The following is a 15,656-nucleotide window of genomic DNA, read 5'->3' as shown; positions in this document are numbered from 1 at the left end:
GAAAACAAGCAAAAATGCCATAATTCATATCAAGATTAATGAAACCCACTTTATGACTGAAGAAGAAAAAATAAATAAACGTTAAATGCATAATAAAAAAGTTTGTAGACAAACTTTAAGTTAGCTTGAAAAAGCCAAGCAGAAAGTTTGAAGAAGTTTTAAAAGCTTGTAGTTTGAAGCTTTTCAGTTTGAAATAGTTTTAGATTTGTAGTTTTAAAAGGAAGATAGGATAGATAGATAGATAGATAGATAGATAGATAGATAGATAGATAGATAGATAGATAGATAGATAGATATTCTGGGTGGTTGCTAGAGTGTTGCTATGCGATTGGTAGGGTACTCAGGGTGGTTGCTAAGGTGTTGCTATGCGGTTGCGAGGGTACTCGAGGTGGTTGCTTAGGTGTTGCTATGCCGTTGCTAGGGTACTCTGGGTGTTTACTAAGGTGTTTCTATGCGGTTGCTAAGGTATTCTGAGTGGTTGCTAGGGTGTTCGTATGTGTTTGTTATGGTACTTGGGCTGGTTAATAGGATGTTGCCAGGGTGATTTGTGTGGTTGCTAGGCAGTTGCCATGGTGTTCTGGGTGGTTGCTATGAGATAGATAGATAGATAGATAGATAGATAGATAGATAGATAGATAGATAGATAGATAGATAGATAGATAGATAGATAGACAGATATTCTGGGTGGTTGCTAGAGTGTTGCTATGCGATTGGTAGGGTACTCAGGGTGGTTGCTAAGGTGTTGCTATGCGGTTGCGAGGGTACTCGAGGTGGTTGCTTAGGTGTTGCTATGCCGTTGCTAGGGTACTCTGGGTGTTTACTAAGGTGTTTCTATGCGGTTGCTAAGGTATTCTGAGTGGTTGCTAGGGTGTTCGTATGTGTTTGTTATGGTACTTGGGCTGGTTAATAGGATGTTGCCAGGGTGATTTGTGTGGTTGCTAGGCAGTTGCCATGGTGTTCTGGGTGGTTGCTATGAGATAGATAGATAGATAGATAGATAGATAGATAGATAGATAGATAGATAGATAGATAGAATTATACAATTTATTCCTGATGTATTATTTATTTTTGTATTTTTTTTTTAAATCTTTTATATGTTTTATTTTTATATGCATAATTTTATACTTTTCAAATGTTTATTCAATAAAAAAATCTACCAGCATGGGCTAGCTGCCAAAGCTAACCAGCCATACCTTGGTCCACTTTTTCTGGTAATTACGGTAGCTCTGCGCATGCGCAGAACACAACATCCGGAAATAATATTGTAGGCGAGAATTAAAACCTCTTGAGTTGAGAGGGGTGGTCGCGACTCGGTGAAATTGTTCCGCTGATAGCGCATAACACACGTAAAACATGAACGCGGATCTTTTTTAGCCGACGACAATATTTGTGCGCTCAACTGGAGTGGAATTTCATCTTTCGAGGGTTTGATTTGTGCAGTCACTGGCTTAAAGCTAGAGGAACAGGGTCCATTCCATTGGCTGTGTACAAAGTTACGGGTGACAGCCGTTGCCACTGTTGATGTCATATTATTTTATCCAAACGCGTATGTTGTTATTGTAAAGCGGATGTTTTTAAACATGAAGAATAACTGGTGCTGATATATGGCGTAAGAGGGATTCGTTGATAGTTTTGTTGGACACAACTTTATTTATTATATGTGCGACTAAACACTAGTAAAGCTATGGCGGAATCGGTCAAGACCTTTCAAGCGCACCTGACCGCTGTCATGGACAGTTTAGTCCGCGCATCCGTGTGCGAGATCACCAAACTCTTCCAGGACACGGTTAACGACTACCTGGTGGAAATCTCGCTGAACAGAAAAGAGAACGAAGCGCTGAAATTGAGACTGAGGCTGACAGAGAATAAATTGAGAAACGAACGCAAATATGGCATGGGCTGGGCGGCTAGTCGGCGTGCGGCTGGACTGCTTGGCGCGGACGACACCGTGCGCAAAGCGCGAAGAATGGATCTCCAAAGTAAGCGCACTGGCCAACTCGGATGTATTGGGTGAAAACTGTTGTTTTATCGTGCATTAAGTGAGAAACCATAATGGCGACTTGCTCCTCAGTTCTCAGGTTTCTTTCTCCTTCCTCTCCTCCTCTTTTGGATTCCTCCCACCCCTCCTGTCCTCCTCTCTCCTCTTCCCCCTCCCATCTTTCTCTCTCAGGAGGCAAGCAAGGGAAGGAGTGGAGTGCTAATGCGTGGGAGGAGGGGACTGGAAGAGTGAGGGATGAGAGGAGGGACGTGTTCCGTGTCCATCTGCCAGCTGGAGGAGGTGGAGGTGGGGAGGCGGAGGAGGAGGAGGAGGAAAGGATATGTCTCTCTGGGGAGAGGAAGGAGGTGGCCAGCATTAAAGAGGAGGTGAGTAGCCAATCGGATGTGAGGAAACAGCTGCAGGAGAGAGAGGAGATGCAGAGGGATACGGACAGGAGAAGGACCTACAGAGAACAATCCCATTTTGCAAACTCAAACTAATTTCAAAGTATATTTTGCAAGTGCAAAAACTGCACCAAAAATCATAACCCATCATTGTTGACAGCAATTATAGAAACTGACTTTTAATTCAGTGCTGATGTCACTGTCTTTGCCTCTAGATTGAGATCATGTCATTTAGGTGGTCATATTCAGAAATATGCATAGACTAGATAGATCAGAACAAAAGGGTAAATAGGGTCCATGCATTTTATCATTTAGTTGTTCAAAGTACAATTGGACAGGTTGTCAGAAAAGCATATGACTGCATCAGGAAGGGACCGCCCACTCACTTGTCAATCAAACTAAAATGCTGTCTAAGACAAGTTTAAATGTTAAAATAACAGCAAGTAAGTAACACAAGGACACAAGGTTACTCCCACCTCAGATCTGTCTTAAATGTTTATTATCAGTTTTAAAAGAGATGCATTATTGTGAGCAAAGGGAATTTATTTCACACCTTGCGTTTTCGCTCTTTCTGCTTCTGTGGGATGATGGATAAAGGTGGAAGGCTACAGATCAGACTCCCTGAGGCTGTTGCAAGAGGCTCTACAGATGAACCAAAGTGAAACCAGCCCTCCCTCCCCCAGTCCCACCCACGGTGAGCACTGCAGTGCTTTGTTTGGGAAAACAGTTATTAATTTTTTTTTTTTTTTTTTTTTGTGATAGCAAGCATGAACAGTTGAAGGAGTAGTACTTTTTTTTGTGAAACATAAAAGGAGAAATATTGAAAACTAAATTTTTTTTCCATACATTAACAGTATATAGGGACCACGGCTGTCAAGTTTCAAGTGTTTTTTTTAAATGATGATTATCATTTTTTGGGACCTTGACAGTCATGGGCACTATGAATTACTGTTGTATAGAAAAGTGTTTTAAATTCTTCAGAATTTCCTCTTGTGTTCTGCAGAAAAAAATGCACAGCATACATGTTTGGAACATAATGAGGAGTGATTAAATACACACACACACACACACACACACACACACACACACACACACACATACACACACACCTATATATCTATATATATATATAAACCAAAAATTATTCAGGCAATAGATTTTTTAAAAATTATTTTTCACTAGTGGGTGCAGGACACTATGCAGGACACAGGACACTTCACTTATGTAAGTGAGTATTGCAAAATAAAGTAAACTGTGACATATTATACCCAAACATTCTTCATACAGTGGACTAAAATTGATAAAAATTTGGAACCAAAAATTATTCAGACACTTTGACATGACAATGTTTTATCAAAGTATTATCTGACATAATTAAGATTATTTTTTTTAACTCTGAGATCTTGTCATATTTTATTACCATTTTTTATACTATAGTGAATAAACTGTATTAATAAAATGTTCAAGGTGTCTGAATACAGTTTGGTTTGACTGTGTGTATATATATATATATATATATATATATATATATATATATATATATATATATATATATATATATATATATATATATATTTTTTTTTTTTTAAATAAATGGAAAAGTTTGGTGTCAGGAAGAGTCTTTTTTTTGAAAGAAATTAATACTTTTATTCAGCAAGGATACATTCAATCGATCAAAAGGTACAGTAAAGCTTATAAAAAATGTAAAACTTAAAAATAACAGAAATGTACATTGTTACAAAAACATATTTTAATGTCATTCTTTTAAACGTTCTGTTTGTCAGAGAATCCTGAAAAATATTAGTAAGAAATAATAATAATAAGAAATGTTTCTTGAGCAGCATATTAGAATGATTTCTAAAGGATCATGTGACACTGAAGACTGGAGTAATGATGCTGAAAATTCAAAGGAATAAATTCGATTTCAAAATGTATTTAAATAGAAAACAGTTATTTTAAGTTGTAATAATATTTCATAATAATACCGTATTTACTGTATATCTGATCAAATAAAACGTTAGCCTCATAGCATAATTGCCCAGATCATATTTCAAAGGCAGATATCACAATTTGGCCAAAAAATGACTATTATGGCAATTATGCTATGAGGCTAACCAAATGCAAACTAGGTGAACTGAAAAGTTTTAAATGTGCCTAATTTCGTTTTGGAGGTCTCCTACAACAGGTTTACATGCATCCAAGGTCAAAAACACTTTCATTTCCTCATAATATACATCGTACGTCACCTAATTTCTCAAAGAGTCTGAAACTATTCAATCAGTCTCTCTAAACCCCTCCACATTTCCACATGCCTGCTCTGCTCTGATTGGTCAAATGGCTCAGTCTGTGTGATTGGGTCTTCCATTCTAGCATTTAAATTTTTGTGGTGAACTATTTCCTTAATGTGCAAATGATTAGTATTTGTGTCTGCAGGAGAAATGGGCCCCACCCCTACTGGCCCTCAATCCACTGCTGCTGAAGTGTGGGAGGAACAACCGGCCTTGTCAGAGGAACAAATGACTGGTGGAGACGAGCTCAGTGGACTGGAGACGGCCCTCAAGGCGGAGCGTGAACGTGAAGAGGCGGAGTCCGGCCTGGGTAGCCCATCTCAGGAGGCGTGTGGATCCGAAGGTGTGGCGTTCATCGGATTAGATGGTTTATGCAGCTCTCAACAGGGCATGTCGTCCTCGTCACATAGGGCAGACCCTGCAGAACTCCCATCAGCCCCTACGAACAAGGAAGAGGAAGAGGAGTCAGGAGGAGAGAGCGGCGACATGCTGCATTTCTGCGCACGGTGCGGCAGCGGCTTCAATTCCACGTCTGACCTCATGAAGCACTCATGTCCTGCGGCCGAGGATCGGCCTTATCAGTGTTCGGTGTGCGGGAGAGCGTTCGGCCACGCCTGGAGCCTTAAAAGCCACGAGTGCGTGCAGGCGGGAGAGCAGCCGCACCACTGCGAACTTTGTGGCAAACGCTTCACGCACTCGCGGTCCCTCGAGCGCCATCAGCTGGTTCACACAGGTGAGCGTCCCCACAGGTGCCCGCAGTGCGGCCGCAGCTTCAGTCGTCTCGGCAACCTGGAGAGGCACCAGCGCATCCACACGGGTGAAAGGCCGTATGAGTGCGGGGCGTGTGGGAAACGATTCAGTCGAGTGGAGTACCTGAAACGGCATCAGCACATCCACATTGGAGAAGCAATGGTGAAACTCCCACCGCTGCGAAACTCCCACCACTGCTCCCAGTGCAACCAGACATTCGGCGATACTGAGCAGTTCAAGCAGCATCAATGTCTGTATAGCACTTAATATTATTCAGTGTTCATGAGAATCTTGTTCTTACACAATACTAGACCTTAACTAGTCAGATCTGCAGCGCTCAAAACACCTTATTCTTCATATTTCTATTCATTTTCTGTATTTCTAATTTTCTTTTAGCATCTTACCACATGCTTCTTCCTTTAATGACCCCAAACAAGATGTCATTACTGACTTGTACACAAACCCTAAACCTCAAAGCAAAGCACACTTAACCTAGTGCAAAAACAATATCTCAGAGTGGAATTTCTTATTTATTATTGTTATATTATTACTCAGAAACTGTCAACTCATTATTCACAATTAAAGAATATATATAGCAACATAACAAGCACCTCTGTTCCAACTCCAAAAATGCAAATAACTCTATTTTTGTTATGTTGAGCTACTTATAACAAGTTGTGAAATACAAGGACGTTTATAACAACTTGTTGTTTCTTATTAATAACAAATTGTGTTATTCATCCATTCTTTAGTATGTTTTTTTTTTTTTCTTATAGATCCCATGTGTTGTTTTTACTCAAATCAGAAATGAAATATTTGTTGTGATGATAACAGTATTGCTTTAGGTTTTGTAATTAGTTTTTTTTTTCCATGTTGTATTTAATTTACTTCATACCGTATTAAACATTATGGTAAATGTAAAATAAAAATCCTATCCAAATACACACATTTCCTCGTCTTTAACTATACACTACTGTTTTCATTTATTTGTGTTGTGAAAAAATCCTTAAATGAAAAGAAGTTTAATTAACAAATTATGACAAGCAAACAAAAGTCAAAGATAATATTCTGTTTACCGGAGATAGATGTTACTTCTGATTCAGATGAACAGCTCAACGTTTCATGCCTTCAACACCTCATGAAATGCACCTTGCCTATTTGCCAGTGATTTATAAGTCATTTTCCACTTAAGTTATTTAATCAGATGAAAGGTACATGGATTTTCACTGTTTGTTATACCTATTCTAAATAAATGATCGTAAATATCGATGTCCTGATCGATGACTCCGATCATATCAATGAATCGGTTGATCTGGTGCTTTTCCCAGAAAAGCATCTTAAGATTCACCCAAAAATGAAAGCCGTCCTAGGTGTATATGAATTTTCTTCTTTCAGATGAATACAATTGGAGTTATATTAAATAATAACTCTCCCAAGCTTTATAATGGCAGATAGAGGATGACATTTTGAAGCCCCAAAAAATGCATCCATCCATTATAAACAGTGTTGGGCAGTAACACGTTACTAGTAACGCAGTTACTTTTGACAGTAACTAATACTGTAATGCATTACTTTTTAAATAAATTAAAGGAACACTCCACTTTTTTTGCAAATGGGCTCATTTTCCAACTCCCCTAGAGTTAAACAGTTGAGTTTTACCGTTTTCGAATCCATTCAGCCGATCTCCGGTTCTGGCGGTACCACTTTTAGCATAGCTTAGCATAGTTCATTGAATCTGATTAGACCGTTAGCATCGCGCTTAAAAATGACCAAAGAGTTTTGATATTTTTCCTATTTAAAACTTGACTCTTCTGTAGTTAAATCGTGTACTAAGACAGACAGAAAATGAAAAGTTGCGATTTTCTAGGCTGATATGGCTAGGAACTATACTCTCATTCAGGCGTAATAATCAAGGAACTTTTCTGCCGTTCCATGGCTGCAGCAGGCGCAATGATATTACGCAGCGTCTCTCACAAACGTCTCGGTTGCAAGGCACCTTCCCTGTGCAAGCAGGGGCTCACGGGCGCTGCGTAATATCATTGCACTGCTGCAGGTCTTAGTACATGATTTAACTACAGAAGAGTCAAGTTTTAAATAGGAAAAATATCAAAACTCTTTGGTCATTTTTAAGCGCGATGCTAACGGTCTAATCAGATTCAATGAACTATGCTAAGCTATGCTAAAAGTGGTACCGCCAGAACCGGAGATCGGCTGAATGGATTCGAAAACGGTAAAACTCAACTGTTTAGCTCTAGGGGAGTTGGAAAATGAGCCTATTTTCAAAAAAAGTGGAGTGTTCCTTTAACTCCGTTACCGTTACCATACCGCATTGTGCGTTACTTTTTAAATTAATTGATTGTGGCTGAAGTGTAGCCTACAGCCTGTTTACAGCAGCGACGCATTGTAGGATTGGTGTAAACACGAAGGCGAGAGCAAGACGAGTTTCTCAAAGTGGAAATATGCTCATTATTTCACTTTAGTTGAGCATAAAGACAAAAACCTTTTAGTCAAATGTAAACTGTGTCTTTCTGGTTCGAAGGTCCTGCAATAAACATGTGACATGCTGGATCAAAAATATGTGAAATAAGTTTTTCTAGTCGACTAGTAGTTGTTCATTTAAGCCATTAGTTGACTAATCACATTTATATTAATTTAATTTCTTAAATACTGGAGAGAATAAACTAATAATGAGCTTTTATGTTATATAGGCAAGCGCATGCACAACGCTTGCCATAAAGAAGCGGCAAAAGTAATGATTATGAATATGACAAAAACAGCAAGGAGACATTTTAATTGTTTATTAATAAAGTAATGCTTTCTGAATCAGTGTCGGCTGCAAAGATGAAGTTGACATTGCTGACTATCATCATCTCCGCATATACTGGACGCGCCTAGAGAGAAAATGCACATTTCATTCCGGATTACATAATCAGAGTTGACTCTTTTCGTTTTTAATTATTTCGTTTTAAAGTAGATATTTCAAGCTTTCTATAGATATATTAACCTATACGCTGAGTCTCGGTTCATTAGCCTATAAGTCGCGCTCCAGTTCACGCGCCGATCATGCCTGTGCCTGCCATGATTATACTGCCTACTATATTTGCTTCTTATTTATTAAATCCAGGCAATTGTTGTGATGAAACTTATATTAAAATTAAGATACAATTTTTACAAAACGAAATTCACTTTAAAGAGAGACTTTCTATAAAACAAAACTTAATGAAGTGGTCAAAATCATGTCTGACCCACTCCATGTCTCCCGATATAATGCGCATCTTATATGATACATCTTACTCATGCTGTTAACTTTTCATAATCAAATAAATGAATTTAAAACATAACATAGGACTATTTAAACATATATATAAAACTACATTTTCTTTAATGACGGTACAGAGAAATTTCATAAGCAAGAATGGGTCATGAGTCACGAGTCGGATCAAGAATTATTTATTTTTAGACTTATATTTAATAATTAATAACAGATTTAAAATAAAAAAAAGTAACGCAATAGTTACTTTCCCTGGTAATTAGTTACTTTTATAATGCTGTAACTCAGTTACTAACTCTGTTACTATTTGTGAGAAGTAGGCCTAACTATAACTAATTACTTTTTTAAAGTAATGTGCCCAACACTGATTATAAAAGATAACCAACTTTATTAACTCCAGGGAGTTAACAAAGGCCTTCTGAAGAGATACAATGTGTTTGTGTAACAAAAATGTCCATATTTAAAACTTTAAAAACTAAAATAAATAGCTTCCAACAGACAGCCGTATGCATCGATTTACGGCAAGTGAACTCTGACCCGATGCATGACGCAATACTGACGAACGCTCGAAAGCTGGAGGATAAAGCAAAACAAAACACCGGTCACGAATTAGAGGATTTCGATATAAGAGAAGAGGAGCTCGAGTTTGTTGCACAGCCCTGTTTGTTTGAACAGCCCTATATGATGTTTTATTAAGTTCGGGAGGAGCAAGTTCAGATAATTAACCTAATTAGCACAGGTGGAGAGCATTCAGATAATCAGCTCAACCAATGTCAAGAGGTATAAATTCAGCAGACTTACCTCTGTTCATCCGAGAGTTTATCAGCATCCCTCCTCCACCCCATCGCCTCAGTTCTATCTACTTTTACCACACCGGGGCGACCTCGGAGCCCTCTTCCCAGACAGCACGACAAATACGCATAACTTACTCTATTTAATTATATGGATATGTGAACTCGTGAATTGTTTGAACAGCCAGAGGCGTCAAAGTTTACACTACTCATACATCGCGTCAGGGGTTACTCTTTTGCTGCAAGTCGACGTGTGTACGGCTGTCTGCCAGAAGCCAGTTATTTAAGTTTTTAAAGTTTTAAATATGGATATTTTTCTTAGACAAATGCATTGCTTCACCTCAATAGGCATTTATTAACCCCCCGGAGCCGTGTGGATATCTTTTATGATGGGTAGTTGGGCTTCAAAATCTCATCCTCCATTCACTGCCATTATAAAGCTTAAGGGAGAGCCAGGACATTATATTTCAATTTTCATTTTCGGGTGAACTATCCCTTTAAGCAGCTTTGTACGTTTCTTAGAGTTTTTCTGAATTGCTAAAACACATTTTTCTAAGATGTACAAGATGTGGGCTTTAATTAGATTGGCATGATGCTAGACATTGTAAACAGGAAGTACATAGTACATAATACATAGGCTACTTAATAGTTTTAATTTCCTAAAAAGTGCTCGTTATCGAAGTTTGTTGATTCACATTTGTAACAACTTAAATGCAGCAAATGCATGAATATAGATATATATTTTGTCAGTACAGAGTTAAGTTTTAATTTTAATTGATATATAATTTACATTGAGTATGTGATATATTGCTCTTAGGCAACAGAAGAGACACACTGCAACATGTGAATAAAAGTGAGCACAAAGTCCCCATTACATTAAATCTAGCTATTTTAATTCAATTAGCTGTCTTACACTATACTGTAACATTTTATCTCTTTCTACAGAATACAAAGTTTGTGCAGTATTCATGGAGGACTATCAGCTGTGTTTTTCTTGGTCCTTTGTCTATGGTTTCTACAGAAAGCATTTATGAAAAGTTCTGTCCAGAGCTTTTGCCTACATTTATTATTATTATTTATCTTGTTCATTCCAAGCTTTTTTGTGAAAATGTTAAATAAATGATGAAATATATGCAATTTCAGATTATGGTTATTTCTTATATGGTTATTTATTTTGGGATAGCGGCCAGCACCCTGCCCAGAAGTTCTACAGAAGACTATGGAGTCCTGTGAGAATCCTGTAGAAGCCTTGTAGGATTTTTGTAGGAGTCCTGTGTGATTCCTACAGAAGTCGTGATGTCCCACATGAAAATGATCACGAAAATCCTGTGGGTTTCTGCAGGAACATGCTGGTGTGCAGGTCTTGCAGGATTTTTCCTTCAGGATTTCCAGCAGGATTTTTTTTATATCAAACAACAACAACAATAATAATAATAAAACCAAAAAATAAATATAAAATAAATACGAGGGTCAATGTAGTACAAAAACTGTCCTTCTTTGAATCTTTGATTAATTGATACATTTTCCAGTTCTTTTAAAAAGACATTAAAAAGACAATTGACATTAGTTAATGTAACATTTACTTAGGAAAATAATGACATTTATTTTTTCTTCTTCAGGGATCTAAAGGGTTAATACCACTGGTTAATACCTAATCCATGACGTCAGACTCCAGAAGACATCTCTGTGGTTGTGTGACACCTCTTCTGCCGGTCTAATTTTACATTCCAAAGGTTTGGGCATGATTTACATAATTTATTTTTATTTTGTAGATGTATATGAGTAAACATTTAAGCAAAAGGACATGTATTATGCTTCAGATGGGACTGTAATGGGCAGTGTATTGGTTTGTTTACCTCATCAGCTGTGTCAGCTAACGGCAGCTAAACTGAGTAGCAGCAGTTTTACAATAAGATATAACACTATTCTGAGCTTTATTCTGTGTATTTTGATTTAGGCCATCTACAAAATATATATAGGCTACTATTATGTTACATAAATTACATACATACACAATGCGCATGCTATTTAGTTAGACATGTAGCGCGTAGCATTGCAGCATCGATGAATAAGACACCACATATATGACTGAATGTCTCTTTGTAAACTCCTGTTTTTACAGTTTCCATCAGGCCTTGCGCTCATCCTGAAGTGTGTCCACTCGAGTCGCAGCCCTGCATTTCAAAACAGAAGACCAGTATTTCGCCATGAATTCTGACATGGATGGTAAGATCCTGGGTGGATGCAGAATGTGGATAAATACTTTTTTTTTTTGCTTTGTTTTCCCCCCACATTTTTTATTTTATTAAGGTATCATGAATGTCAAATTGAAATAAAATTGTAACTGACAGTTGATAATAAACGGTATAAAGAATCTTTATTTTTTTTTTTAAGTAAATTAAAATCCATAATCATTGCAAATGTATACAGTAGTAGAGGTATTACACTGTAAAGAATTTAGTTTCATTTTTTTGTTAATAATAAACATTAAGGACTTTATCAGTGCAAGGTTTTTAAAGGGTTAGTTCACCTGTCATTACTCACCCTCGTGTGGTTCCACATCCGTAAGACCTTTGTTCATCTTCAGAAGACAAATTAAGATATTTTTGATGGAGTCTGAGAGGTTTCTGTCTCTCCATAGAGATCCAATGCAACTACCACTCCAAGGTCCAGAAAGGTAAAAAAAACATCATTAATGTAATCCATGTGACTCCAGTGGCTTAAACTCAATTTTATGAAGAGACGGTGGTGCTTTGTTTGCGCAAAAAAAAACATAATTTACCACTTTATTTACAAAAATATTGATCTGCAACGTGCCTTCACGAGAGCATCACCACGCATGCGTTTTGTGTTCACGCGAGAGCTGACATTGTTGCGTGAACACGCTTTGGATAATATTATTTTGTAATTAAAGTGGTATTTTATGTGTTTATTTTGCACAAGCAAATCACTCATTTCGCTTCATAAAATTAAGTTTAAGCCACTGGAGTCACATGGAGTACTTTAATGATGTCTTTTTCCTACCTTTCTGGACCTTGGAGTGGTAGTTGCGTTGGATCGCTATGGAGAGGCAGAAACCTCTCAGACTTCATCAAAAATATCTTAATTTGTGTTCTGAAGATGATGTTACGGATGTGGAACAACACGAGGGTGAGTAATAAATGACAGAATTTTCATTTTTGGGTGAACTAACCCTTTAAAGTCGGTATAAAACAGAAGTTTTGTTAGTCTTTCCATTCTTATTGTAAAGTATATCCGAACAAAACAGCTTCTCGAATAAGAAGAAGAAGAAAAAAAGGACAGGACTTGATTTTGTCCATCGGAATTGATTGGATGGTTGTTATATGCTATTGCTGTGAGGTGAGTGACAGGTTGTCCAGCCCTTGTGCCAGCAAACACATAATCAGAGAAGAAATGTTGCTGCAGGAGGGAGGGGAAGTTATTTTGAATAAAGATTACCAGGGCACATTAATTAAATATATATATGCACAAATAAATTTATTATAAATACTGAATTATTCCATAAAAAATAAGAACTGTCCATTTTGATTTTACATTTGATTTTCCAGGGGACATAGAAAACCAGGTGGAATTGGAGGAGAAGACCAGACTTATAAACCAGGTCCTTGAGTTGCAGAATACTCTTGAGGGTAAGTAATCAGCGCCACTTTGTTTGTTACCTAACGTGAACTAATTTACATTAACATTTATGCATTTTGTAGATACTTTTATCCAAAGCTCATGCATTTTATCAGCTCACGCATTCCTTAAATCGAACCCATGACCTTGGTGATACTAGCACTAATGCAGGGGTCTTATATAACAAGCTTTAACTTCTGTCTTTCTCTCTCTGGTTTTGGTAGATCTCTCAGCTCGGGTGGATGCAGTAAAAGAAGAAAATCTGAAATTAAAATCAGAGAATCAGGTTCTTGGGCAGTACATTGAGAACCTCATGTCAGCGTCTAGCGTGTTTCAGACCACCGACTCCAAAAGCAAACGGAAGTAAGAGAGCATCCCTCTCTCCCAGACCCGCAGATAAACCCTTTCACTAGACTATTTTATCCCCATGTCACTAAAATGGTAAATGTTTACATTTTTTATTTATCAGTATTCATTTTTGTTTACATTTCATTTTCAATGGCTTTGGTCAGTATATTACATGCTAAAAAACCTTTTAGTTAGATATTAAGATGATGCTAAATTAAAACTTTTTAGGTATGTTGTTTTTGTAATTTTTTATGTTATGTTCAGACAGGGTATTATATTAATTTGTAATATTTTAAATTGTCTTTAAAGTATGTATTTTGTATTTCACATTTTTGTTTTGTAGTTGAGTGCAGTTGTGATGACATGACAGTCGCTCTCTCCCGCTGAGCTGTTTGTCTGTATCAGCACTGATTATACTCAAGTTGAGAGAAAACATTTCAGGTCATTCTGATCAGGGAATGAAATTTAGACCCTTTTCTTGGTGCTATCAACAGAAGGGAGTTCTCTGGCATGCATTACATCTGTGCCTCTGAATATCTTAACATATGTGTTGTGTGTTTGTATGTGTAGAATATTACCATTGTGTGGCATTGCACAAATGCCTGTTTTAATAAAAAAAAAAAAAAAGTGCTATGCTGTAAGCGAGTCCTTCTCTTTAGGCCCCTGTGGTTGTTTGCTTCTCGTTCAGTCACCTCACTTCATCTGGGATTCAAATCTACACATATTCCACCAGAGTTTGGAGGGCTATAGTCTCTGGTACCCATCTGCTCTCATCAGAGAAGTGAGGAACTGAGTCTCATAGAGTAGCATTGTTATCCACACACCGCCTTCTCCTCCACCCTTGCTCTCAATCGTGAATCTGCATCTGAATGTGTGTCTTCGTCTTTCACAGGGTCACCAAAGGTGTTCGGAAGGACAAACAGTCTAGTGTTTAACTATGCAGTAACCAATATGTTGGAGTGATTACCTACAGCAAGCCCAAGATTAAAACTGAAATGTGTACATTTCAGTTTCCCAGTTTGATTCATTTCTGTTAACTGAAATAAATTGAACATAAAATGAAATATAAATATTATTTGAAATGTTGCCTTGGCAATAAACAAGTTGAAGCACTAAACTTAACTGAAAAAAACAACAACAAACACTAAAACTGAAATAAAAATAAATTAAACCTAAATAGCAATATTTAAAAAAAAGAAGAAAATTACAAAAGCACATAGTAAAATGACTAGAAATGAAACAAATTAAAAATATAAGCTAATTAAAAACTAAAACAACACTTAGTGCAATCAATCACCCAATTAGTCTGATGCAATAGCACTGGGTGGGACTATATATTTAATGACCAATGCAAGCTGGGGAGTTTTTAAAAATTAAAAATGTAATTTTTTTTTAAAAATGTGTTTTTATCTTTGCAATTCCACTTGATGCTAGAGAAGCAGAAAAAAAAAAAAAAAATGAAGCAAGAATATTATATCAGCAGAAAAGCACATATGATACCATTAGAAAAATGTTGGTTTTACTGCCATTTATTGACATTTAAATTTTTTCAATAATTTAACAATCTTGTGTGTGTGGTCCCTTAAAGGGTTAGTTCACCCAAAAATGAAAATTCTGTCATTTATTACTCACCCTCATGTTGTTCCACACCCGTAAAACCTTCGTTCATCTTCAGAACACAAATTAAGATATTTTAATTGAAATCTGATGACTCAGTGAGACCTCCATAGGGAGAAATGGACACTTCCTCTCTGAAGATCCATAAAGGTACTAAAAACATTTAAATCAGTTGATGTGAGTACAGTGGTTCAATATTAATATTATAAAGCGACAAGAATATTTTTGGAGCGCCAAAATAGCAAAATAACGACTTATTTAGTGATGGCCGATTTCAAAACACTGCTCCATGAAGCATCGGAGCAAAATGAATCAGTGTGTCGAATGATTATTCAGATCACGTGTCAAACTGCCAACAGCTGAAATCACGTGACTTTGGCGCTCTGAACAGCAGATTTGACACACTGATTCATCTGTGCAAGCATCATTTTGAAATCGGCCATCACTAAATAAGTTTATTTGGCGCTCCAAAAATATTCTCGTCGCTTTATAATATTAATATTGAACCACTGTACTCACATGAACCGATTTAAATATGTTTTTATTACCTTTATGGATTTTCAGAGAGGA

The 15,656-nt window shown here is 37.0% G+C and overlaps 2 protein-coding genes across 4 annotated transcripts; both read left to right on the top strand.

Moving 5' to 3' along the window:
• Positions 1 to 1,275: 1,275 nt before the first annotated feature.
• si:dkeyp-121d2.7 (zinc finger protein 696) lies at positions 1,276 to 6,352 on the top strand. The gene is made up of 4 exons (XM_067401941.1): positions 1,276 to 2,003; positions 2,072 to 2,364; positions 2,980 to 3,076; positions 4,801 to 6,352. Exons 1-4 carry the CDS (start codon positions 1,685 to 1,687, stop codon positions 5,685 to 5,687), a joined length of 1,596 nt encoding a protein of 531 aa, XP_067258042.1. The 5' UTR covers positions 1,276 to 1,684; the 3' UTR covers positions 5,688 to 6,352.
• Positions 6,353 to 11,139: 4,787 nt separating this feature from the next.
• Positions 11,140 to 14,090, top strand: scocb (short coiled-coil protein b). 3 transcript variants are annotated; one of them, XR_010894603.1, is made up of 5 exons: positions 11,140 to 11,215; positions 11,605 to 11,708; positions 13,052 to 13,132; positions 13,346 to 13,562; positions 13,813 to 14,090. XR_010894603.1 is itself a non-coding variant. In XM_067381743.1 (5 exons), the coding sequence occupies exons 2-5, from the start codon at positions 11,690 to 11,692 to the stop codon at positions 13,814 to 13,816; spliced, it is 243 nt and encodes an 80-aa protein (XP_067237844.1). In that variant the 5' UTR covers positions 11,140 to 11,215; positions 11,605 to 11,689; the 3' UTR covers positions 13,817 to 14,090. The 3 variants fall into 3 exon arrangements, 2 of the variants coding, with proteins under 2 accessions (XP_067237844.1, XP_067237832.1); XM_067381743.1 differs by having other exon boundaries at positions 13,346 to 13,484; XM_067381731.1 differs by lacking the exon at positions 13,813 to 14,090 and having other exon boundaries at positions 13,346 to 13,805.
• Positions 14,091 to 15,656: the final 1,566 nt, after the last annotated feature.

This window comes from Chanodichthys erythropterus, chromosome 1 (assembly GCF_024489055.1).
Source record: "Chanodichthys erythropterus isolate Z2021 chromosome 1, ASM2448905v1, whole genome shotgun sequence".
In the NCBI taxonomy this organism is placed as follows: domain Eukaryota; kingdom Metazoa; phylum Chordata; class Actinopteri; order Cypriniformes; family Xenocyprididae; genus Chanodichthys; species Chanodichthys erythropterus.
Note: the sequence above shows the minus strand (reverse complement) of the source record. Positions and strands in the feature narration are given on the sequence as shown.